This window comes from Procambarus clarkii, chromosome 84 (assembly GCF_040958095.1).
Source record: "Procambarus clarkii isolate CNS0578487 chromosome 84, FALCON_Pclarkii_2.0, whole genome shotgun sequence".
Classification (NCBI taxonomy): domain Eukaryota; kingdom Metazoa; phylum Arthropoda; class Malacostraca; order Decapoda; family Cambaridae; genus Procambarus; species Procambarus clarkii.
Genome location: NC_091233.1, coordinates 20,554,824 through 20,565,527, shown reverse-complemented (window position 1 = coordinate 20,565,527; position 10,704 = coordinate 20,554,824). Strand labels below are relative to the sequence as shown.

Genomic DNA, 10,704 nt, shown 5'->3' with positions numbered 1-10,704 from the left:
GGACTTGCTAAGGGCCCCTAGGACTTGATGAAGGGCTCGGACAGACCGAAACGTCGTCACTTTTACCGTGTTTGGGTCGGGTTATTTTCTAACATACGATGTTTGCAGGAAAGTTTCTGCCCTACAGCGGCTGCAGGTTAGAAAGTTCAGATCTGTGTTCACTACAAGGTTAAGGCTGTAGAAGTTCCTCTTGGCTACACTCTCTTTTAATGCTACACTTTAATGTTTATTTTAACATCTCTCCCGCAACCTAACACGCTCACAACGTAATAACAACGTTATTGTTAATTTTTTAACAAGTAGCTAAGTTAACGATGTGCTTACGTTGTGTGTGTGTGTGTGTGTTGGGAAGTTTGAGTGTTTCGAACTCGGCGCTAACGAAGTTCATCGCCTTCAGAATATCGAACTTGTGGTCGTCGCCGAAGCGCAGCCACCGGTACGAACATGCTTCAGGCCCTCAAATCTCCTCCAGAATCGTTATCGGCGCCAGGGACGATGCGGACGATTACATAGATAACGCCCTCACCCCGCAGAGGCGACGAAGGCCACCGGTCGTCGAGCGCCGCTCTCGAACTAAGGTTTGTGTTCTGAATTTTAGCGTGAAGAACTTAAGAGCCTTTGTGTGTGTCTGTGTGTGTCTGTGTGTGTGTGTGTGACATTTTTTTGACTCTTCTGTGCCTTGCTGTCTGTTTTCAACATTATTTCGTTAACATGTATGTAGATTAAGCATTTTTTTTACATTTTGGTGGCAACTTGTTTGAAAATTTTAACTATAAGCAACATTTTTTAGCGTTTGACTTTTAACCCTGGAGGTAGAAATGTTCCTTGAGCAAAGTACCAAAATTTTAACAGTAGTTAACTTGCTTCTTGAAAGCAGGTTTGAATTAACATTATCATCATTCAGTGTAGCATTTTGACAACTACTACTGAAGCCATTAGTGTCCAAACTACAGTTCCTGAAGCCAAATCTAAACCCAGTTCACGTAGGATTTTATTTAATTTGACGTTAATAATCCTCTAGGTTGATTGACCTTAAGCCTAACACCAAACTCGGCAGAAGTGTGAATATTTTCGGTCATCTATACCCAACCAATTAGGCTAGACGGTAGAGCGACAGTCTCGCTTCATGCAGGTCGGCGTTCAATCCCCCGATCGTCCAAGTGGTTGGGTACCATTCCTTTCCCCCCGTCCCAAATCTTTCTACTGATTTCTTTCAAGTACTACATAGCCGTAATGGCTTGGCGCTTTCTGTTGATAGTTCCTGGCCCCCTTGTATTCATGTGTACTGCAGAAACCACCAGGAACGTTTGGGCACTAGTGGACAACCAATGTATTTCTCGTACATTTGTAAAATATGTTTTTCGTTGTATCAAATCTCACGTGTGACGGTACACTGTGGAGCCAAACAGCATGAGTGTAAACAAATACTTAAGACAGCTTGCTACATACTTACATAAGTCTTCCTCACCATCTGATGCCATTTCTTAAGATGCCACTCTTTTTCTTCTCTATGGGTTGATCACCTTCCCCCCTCCCCCTACCCCCGTGTCTTCTTGGCCATCTGTCTCACTGTATAATGAAAACATAATCCTTATCCTCTTAATTCCGTCTTGCATTATATTTCTAAACGAGTATCCCGAGGTTTGGATCAGTCATTGGTATATCACTTTCCAGCTTTTCAAGGTAAACTCAAATATTCACAATCAATTAGTATGTCACATATGCACTTATTGATAAGCCAATATTGACTATATGCAAGTCCGAGAACGGGTTACACTTTCAACGCCATCTTGCGTCTTTGATGGGAGTTGATGACTTGTGACTCGGGTTAGCAGGCTTAGAGCTCGCCTTAAGCCTGCTAACTCATCTTAAGCCATGCTCTACAGTGAGAAAATGTTGGAGCAATGCAATGAGATCGAACCATTGTTCTTAAACCCCCCAGCCGTTTGCACACACTAGGACGACTAGGACGCGGGTTCGATCCCATTGTGCACCTTCAATATTTCCTCATAGATACATCACACTCCTATCATTGTGCTTACCAGACTAGTTTCCCCCCTGGAATAAAACCCGTCAATGGGTTTACAACCAGGTCCCCCACCAATGAGACACTCATTCTGCTTGTGCTATACACCCTACATACCACTGCTTGAGCCTTCAGATGCGCCCTGTAACCCCTCCTGTGCTTCCCCCCGTAACCGGTTCACTATGTCATCCTCTCAGAGTTTGCACAGCTCCGGTAGAAGGGTTCGGCTTCGGCAGAGGACGCCAGTCCAGGCTAACACAAAACCGGTGCCCGTCATGTTCCGGAATTCTCTTGTGAAGGTAGTGGCAAGTGGCTTGCTTTCTGTATGTGCATGGGTGTATGTGTGGGTGTGTATGTGTGTATATTCACTAATTTGTGCCTGGAGGATTGGGTTTCAGCTCTTGTATGCCTGTTGTCTATTGCTATAATTTCCGACTAATCTTTCTATCATGTCTTCTTTTGAAAGTATGATTGGAGTTGGCTTCTCCAGATTGCTCGTTTCGTCTGTTCCATCTTCCTGTAATTCTTGTACTAAAAGAAGTTTATCTCGCCTGATTGCTCTTCACTCTTGCAATGTTACTTACATTTATTGCATTCTCTCTTACACCTAACCATGTCATTGTAGAATGAGCCTCAGGGCAAACTTCTGAACCTGTTCTACTTTTCTAATATACTTTTTCCAAGGGAACAGGGCTGGTCTCAGGATTGGTCTCACACAGGTGGCCTCCACTTTTCTGAATGCCTCCTTATTTAGGTTCCTGAATGCCATTTTAATATTGGACAGTCTAGTCAGTCTGTCATTTACTGACATTTTCTCCTCCGCTTTTGCATAATCTAGTCACTTTAATATTTCTTGTAGTAACTTCAGTAGTAACTTGAGTAGCTTTTGTAGTAACTTCAGCTGTATCTTTGCTTTGGATGCACTGTCTTTTTGAGCACCAAGTGAATGTTTTCCTTGTGTTCATGTCTAGAGGAGTTACAGTATTTTTACATACATATAAGGGACTAATGTGTGTGTGTTTCACGTTGGTCTGATGTTTATGCCTTTAAATGAGATGTGTGTGTTTCCAAAATGTCCAAATAATGTTCATACATTTTTAAAATAAATACAGCATGCTGTAGACTGTAAGAATGGGTGATTTTCGTGTGTGTGAAGGTATGATCTATGGCAGGTTTGTATGGTAGAGTCTGCTACCATTGTTTTTGAGTGTGTATGGTAGAGCTTATACTATAAGCCTCTGAACTTGTATGGTAGAACCTGTTCCATATGCTTTCCCTGGCCCATCGCCTGTATTCTATTTTACCTGTTTGTCAACCACTTGACAAGGAAGGCAACGGAGTTTGGCCTCGGAGATAGAGCCCGATAGGCCTCCATTATTTTTATTATTCTTCCCCCTCTACCCCCCACCCCCCCCCACCACCCCCCACCACCCCCCACCACCCCCCACCACCCCCCACCACCACCCACCACCACCCACTACTCCCCCTTACCTTAAAACCCGCCCTCCTCGACCCCCATCCCAGCCTACCCATCCATTCTTAAGGCTCACATTCAGGAGGATATCAGAAGTGTCTATATCCTTGATCATTAAGACATGTTCCTCCCAGCCTCTCCTCTAAATTGTCTTCCATTGCTTCCACTTCCACGCCGACTTAGAGGTTCTTGATGTACAGATCAGCATTCAGGAATTGACACACACGCACTATCAATGTGTGTGTGTGTGTACAAATCCACAAGGGCCGTGACGAGGATTCGAACCTGCGTCCGGGAGCATCCCAGACACTGCCTTAATCGACTGAGCTACGACAGGGTAAAAGAGGGTGGGTGTATGGGTAAAAATGTGTGTGTGTGTGTGTTCCCAGGTTTATGTGTGTGTGTAAATAGTGCTTATAGTTTTGTGTGTGTGTGTGTGTGTGTGTGTGTGTTTGGGGATATAAATACTTACAGAATTTGGATTGAGTATTCATTTTAGACAGTCCTGTCTGTGTCTCTGTCTCTCTCTCTCTCTCTTTCTCTCTGTGGTACGTGTAATACCATACTGACCCAAGTAGCTTTGTGATGTGGTGTGGTGTGTGACTGACCTTTCAGGCCACCGACCGTCACGACGGCTTCTCGGGCCAGAACAGTGTGGTTCCAAAGGCCTCCCGTGTACCCCAGCCACCCACCGTGGTGGAGGTGGTGCAGCGTCCGGGTACCATCAAGAAGATACCGGAAAGTCTGAGTTACCCCCGTAGAAGTGTTCGCTTTAGTCAGGTAAGCGCTGGCAACGATCGGGTCGGTGTTGGGTCAACCCGTTTTCCTAATAGAATGTCGCATTTTGACGTATACTCTGTAGGCTGTAAGTCACAATACCGTGGCTAAAGTATGTTGACCAGGGGCCAGATTCACGAAAGCACTTACGCAAGTACTTACGAACGTGTACATCTTTCCTCAATCTTCGACGCCTTTGGTTACATTTATTAAACAATTTATAAGCATGAAAACTTGCCATTCAACTGTTGTTATTGTCATAAACAGCCTCCTGGTGCTTCGGAGCTCATTAACTGTTTAATAATTGTAAACAAAGCCGCCAAAGATTGAGAAAAGGTGAACAGGTTCGTAAGTGTTTGCGTAAGTGCTTTCGTGAATCTGGCCCCTGACCACACACTAGAAGGTGACGGGACGACGAAGTTTCGGTCCGTCCTGGACCATTCTCAATCGACTTGAGAATGGTCCAGGACGGACCGAAACGTCGTCGTCCCTTCACCTTCTAGTGTGTGGTCTGGTCAACGTATACTCCACCTAGGGGGCAAAAGTTGTAGGTTATCCTCTGGTAGGTTAGGGTAAGGGCACTTTAGCACGATAGTTTCCTGACGTTGGGGAAACAGGAGGATAGGGTAGGTGGGTAAGCTCTTACCTATTGGGTAGAGAGCCATGCACAATTTCACAATTATTGGTTTAACTGGTGAGTTGGATAAAACTTGGACCTCAGGCTGCTAGGATAAGACCTGACCCTCAGGCTGCTAGGATAAGACCTGACCCTCAGGCTGCTAGGATAAGACCTGGCCCTCAGGCTGCTAGGATAAAACCTGGCCTTCAGGCTGCTAGGATAAAACCTGGCTCTCAGGCTGCTAGGATAAGACCTGACCCTCAAGCTGCTAGGATAAGACCTGACCCTCAAGCTGCTAGGATAAGACCTGACCCTCAGGCTGCTAGGATAAGACCTGACCCTCAAGCTGCTAGTATAAGACCTGACCCTCAAGCTGCTAGTATAAGACCTGACCCTCAAGCTGCTAGTATAAGATCTGACCCTCAGGCTGCTAGGATAAGACCTGACCCTCAAGCTGCTAGTATAAGACCTGACCCTCAGGCTGCTAGGATAAGACCTGACCCTCAAGCTGCTAGGATAAGACCTGACCCTCAAGCTGCTAGTATAAGACCTGACCCTCAGGCTGCTAGGATAAGACCTGACCCTCAAGCTGCTAGGATAAGACCTGACCCTCAAGCTGCTAGGATAAGACCTGACCCTCAAGCTGCTAGTATAAGACCTGACCCTCAGGCTGCTAGGATAAGACCTGACCCTCAAGCTGCTAGTATAAGACCTGACCCTCAGGCTGCTAGGATAAGACCTAATTACGCTCAGAAAAGTTTGTGTAGAAAAAATAATAATAATTGAATTCAACTGAAAAGATTTCACTAAAGATACTATTCAAATACATTTTTTTTAAACAACCTCATGTCCAAAACAAATAATTAAAGACAGATAAGGGAATTATAGGGGAATGTAATTATTAGGGGGAAAACACCAAGCCATTACGACTATATATAGCAATTAGAAGGGGGGTCAGGATAAGGATTTGGGATGGGACGGGGGGAAAGGAATGGTGCCCCAACCACTTGTGGACGGTCTCGGGGGATTGAACACCGACCTGCATGAAGCGAGACCGTCGCTCTACCGTCCAGCCCAAGTGGTTAATCAAAGACAAAGTCTATATTCCTGAGTATTTTAAGGTAGTTTAGCCTCAATTCATTCATATTTAAGGACTATTTACACTATTCTATATACATTTGTTATTTTATTTTCCTTCGTCCTTGCATGAATCGCCCGTTGCTGATGTTCCTATGTTGGACTGGACTGCCTGTCTTCTTGAACCTGTTCAACGTCATGGCACCTTGGACTTGCTCGACGCCGTGTGCATCTTGGTCTTGGACGTAACTGTGGTGGTCTTGGCGCTTCAGGACACGAAGAAGAAACCCAGGAAGAAGGTTGGCCACGGCCAACGCCGCCGCCAGCGGACATCAGGCTCCCTGGCTCACTTTGAGGCCGCTCCTTCTAACAGGACTTCACGACACGGTACTCCATGCTCTCTGGTTACTCCATGCTCTCTCTCTGGTTACTCCATGCTCTCTGGTCACTCCATGCTCTCTCTGGTCACTCCATGCTCTCTCTGGTCACTCCATGCTCTGGTCACTCCATGCTTTCTGGTTACTCCATGCTCTGTGGTCACTCCATGCTCTCTCTGGTCACTCCATGCTTTCTGGTTACTCCATGCTCTGTGGTCACTCCATGCTCTCTCTGGTCACTCCATGCTCTCTCTGGTCACTCCATGCTCTCTCTGGTCACTCCATGCTCTGTGGTCACTCCATGCTCTCTCTGGTCACTCCATGCTCTCTCTGGTCACTCCATGCTCTCTCTGGTCACTCCATGCTCTGTGGTCACTCCATGCTCTCTCTGGTCACTCCATGCTCTCTCTGGTCACTCCATGCTCTCTCTGGTCACTCCATGCTCTCTCTCTCTGGTCACTCCATGCTCTCTGGTCACTCCATGCTCTCTGGTCACTCCATGCTCTCTCACTCTGGTCACTCCATGCTCTCTCTCTCTGGTCACTCCATGCTCTCTCTCTCTGGTCACTCCATGCTCTCTCTCTCTGGTCACTCCATGCTCTCTCTCTCTGGTCACTCCATGCTCTCTCTGGTCACTCCATGTTCTCTCTGGTCACTCCATGTTCTCTCTGGTCACTCCATGCTCTCTCTGGTTACTCCATGCTCTCTCTGGTCACTCCATGCTCTCTCTGGTCACTCCATGCTCTCTGGTCACTCCATGCTCTCTCTGGTCACTCCATGCTCTCTCACTCTGGTCACTCCATGCTCTCTCACTCTGGTCACTCCATGCTCTCTCTGGTCACTCCATGCTCTCTCACTCTGGTCACTCCATGCTCTCTCTGGTCACTCCATGCTCTCTGGTCACTCCATGCTCTCTCTGGTCACTCCATGCTCTCTCTCTGGTCACTCCATGCTCTCTCTCTGGTCACTCCATGCTCTCTGGCCACTCCATGCTCTCTGGTCACTCCATGCTCTCTAGGCGTCTATAAAGATTAATATTACTTAAATTGAACCATTTTATGGTATGTATATATTAAATATTTGGCTCATAAGTGTGTATTTTTTTGTATGTTATACTCTTTAACGTAAATAAACAAATGCATATATAATAATTTATTATTAGGACATTAAAGTTAATTCATATTATGTATATATTACTTGATATTATATTCGATATTTTCTTACCATTCACTCCTGTTTATCCGGATTCTCCCTTACCTCTCTTCGTCTCCTTGGTCCCTATTCTGTCTCATTCTCGTCCTCCCTGTCTCCTATTCCGTCTCATTCTCGTCCTCCCTGTCTCCTATTCCGTCTCATTCTCGTCCTCCCTGTCTCCTATTCCGTCTCATTCTCGTCCTCCCTGTCTCCTATTCCGTCTCATTCTCGTCCTCCCTGTCTCCTATTCCGTCTCATTCTCGTCCTTCCTGTCTCCTATTCCGTCTCATTCTCGTCCTTCCTGTCTCCTATTCCGTCTCATTCTCGTCCTCCCTGTCTCCTATTCCGTCTCATTCTCGTCCTCCCTGTCTCCTATTCCGTCTCATTCTCGTCCTCCCTGTCTCCTATTCCGTCTCATTCTCGTCCTCCCTGTCTCCTATTCCGTCTCATTCTCGTCCTCCCTGTCTCCTATTCCGTCTCATTCTCGTCCTCCCTGTCTCCTATTCCGTCTCATTCTCGTCCTTCCTGTCTCCTATTCCGTCTCATTCTCGTCCTCCCTGTCTCCTATTCCGTCTCATTCTCGTCCTCCCTGTCTCCTATTCCGTCTCATTCTCGTCCTCCCTGTCTCCTATTCCGTCTCATTCTCGTCCTCCCTGTCTCCTATTCCGTCTCATTCTCGTCCTCCCTGTCTCCTATTCCGTCTCATTCTCGTCCTCCCTGTCTCCTATTCCTCACGGAAAGTAGGGTATGGCGGTAGACAGATACACGAAGAATGGTCTCCGGCTGTCTGGATGGACAAATTGGGCCTCAATCGCAAATACACACTTAACCATGGAAAGGTGACGGTCAGGGAAGCCGGACTCTACTACCTCTATGCTCAGGTAAGTCCTGTTTTCTCTTACGGTTTTTTTTGTTTTAGTTTCTGCTGTAAAGTTTCTTTTTCCGTTTTCTCTTGTGATTTTTTTGTCCCGTTTTCTCTTGTGGTTTCTTGTTTGAAGTGAATTATTTCTCATAGTTCTCTTTTTCTGGTTTACCATTGTCGGGTTTACATCTTGGGGTGCAACGGCATTATCTATTTAATAATTAATATTTTGTTTTCGCGGGGCAGGCAGCCAGTGTATGTATATATATTAGGTTTGTGTCAATGTCCCCCCACCAATGTGGAACTACTGACCATACACAGGATGCAACCCCACAACAGTTGCCTAACTCCCAAGTACCTATTTACTAAAGGGTCAATAGAGGAATTAGGCGAAAGGAAGCGTGCCTAATCATTTCTGTCCGGCCAGTTTCGAACCCTCAAGATTCCCGATAGTTGAGATGGAACCCAAATGTCCACCACGTAGCCCGTCCTCCAAAGAGCCAAAAGTGATTCCGTGCACCCGCCAAACCCCCTGTTTATGCAACCCGTTCGCGACTCGAGTTCATTCCATCCAGCGGTCGACCCCAGATGCATTCATAAATTTTAACATGCTGTTCATTCAAAACAGGAATTTTCTATAAATATAAATTAAATATTATAGCATATTGTGTATATATACGCATAGGGTATGTTAGGTGATTAGGTTCTGTTGGCGATTATTTGTATTTGTAGTACGTGGGTGAAGCATTTCAACCCGTCCTCGACTCGAGTCCATTACATCCAGCGGTCGACCCCACAGACGCATTCATAAATTTTAACACGCTGTTCATTCAAAACGGGAATTTTCGCAAGTATAAATTAATATTATAATATATTAGCATATTGTGTATATATAGGCATAGGATAGGTTAGGTTAGGTGTTTAGGTTCTGTTGATAATTATTTGTATTTATAGTACGTGTGTGAAGCATTTATAGCGTGAAGGTTCGAACAAAATTCGTCAGTGAAGCACTTGTTCCGGAAGTGTTCGAACGTCAGCAGTTGTGAGTCGTGTGTAAACCGCTTTTCATTCATAAACAGCTGGGGGTTTGGCGGGTGCACGGAATCACTTTTGGATCTTTGGAGGACGGGCTGCACGACTCACAACTGTTGACGTTCGAACACTTCCGGAACAAGTGCTTCACTGGCGAATTTTGTTCGAACCACAACGCTGTAAATGCTTCACCCACGTACTACAAATACAAATAATCGCCAACAGAACCTAATCGCCTAACCTAACCTATGCCTATATATGCACAATATGCTAATATAATAATAATTTATATTTTAGAAAACTCCTATTTTGAATGAACAGCATGTTAAAATTTATGAATCCGTCTATGAGGGGTCGACCGCTGGATGGAATGGACTTGAGTCGAGGACGGGTTGTGACAGTACCACAATGTCTCCTCCCACCAGGACGAAACGCTACGACCAGATATTCAGCCTGTCCGTCTAAAGGGTACAGAAGGAGACTGTGTATATTTGAGAAGCTTGGTGCTTGTGTTTCCTGTATATGGTTCTATATCCATACTGAATCCCACAGTTCACGTAGCTGAAGATCTATCATATACCCGAGAGAATTAAAGCCATCACAGTAGCCTAACCAGGAAATGTATTATAGAACTCAATATAGTCCAGGAGTAGAGTGAACTTTCAGTGTATATACAACGAGAAACAGTGTAGCGAGAGAGAGAATTAGTCTCCGTGGTGTAGTGGTAAGACACTCGCCTGGCGTTCCGCGCGCGCTATGTCATGGGTTCGTATCCTGGCCGGGGAGGATTTACTGGGCGCAAATCCTTAACTGTAGCCTCTGTTTAACGCAACAGTAAAATGTGTACTTGGATGAAAAAACGATTCTTCGCGGCAGGGGATCGTATTCCAGGGACCATAGGATTAAGGACTTGCCCGAAACGCTACGCGTACTAGTGGCTGTACAACCATGTAACAACTCTTGTATATATCTCAAAAAAAAAAAAAAAAAAAAAAAAAAAAAAGAATGAGAACGAGAATATTTTAGTTACTCCTAGAAAAGTCATAACGGTAAAGGAGAACTGAGCTTCACTGAAGGGGAAGCTATGCTAGGTGAACAGTCATTACGAACAACAGTTCAATAATGGAATTAATTGTGTCAGGGGACAGATGTATATATGAATTCATCGGGTCAGAGGCCAGTATATATATATATATAATATAATATACATGTTAGGTTTATATCAAGGTCTTTACCCAGGGTCGAATACCGACCTTCCTCAAGATG

General features: G+C 45.3%; 1 protein-coding gene across 2 annotated transcripts in view; it reads left to right on the top strand.

Moving 5' to 3' along the window:
- Positions 1–397: 397 nt before the first annotated feature.
- Positions 398–10,704, top strand: part of LOC123774854 (uncharacterized) — a gene marked incomplete at its 5' end in the record, with an annotated part of 20,851 nt that continues 10,544 nt past the window's right edge. For both annotated transcript variants that reach the window (XR_011225479.1, XM_069316604.1), the window contains 5 exon segments: positions 398–578; positions 2,224–2,325; positions 4,116–4,280; positions 6,246–6,360; positions 8,289–8,425. Coding sequence is in view for 1 of the 2 variants with exons in the window: in XM_069316604.1 (XP_069172705.1) it covers positions 398–578; positions 2,224–2,325; positions 4,116–4,280; positions 6,246–6,360; positions 8,289–8,425 (700 nt within the window).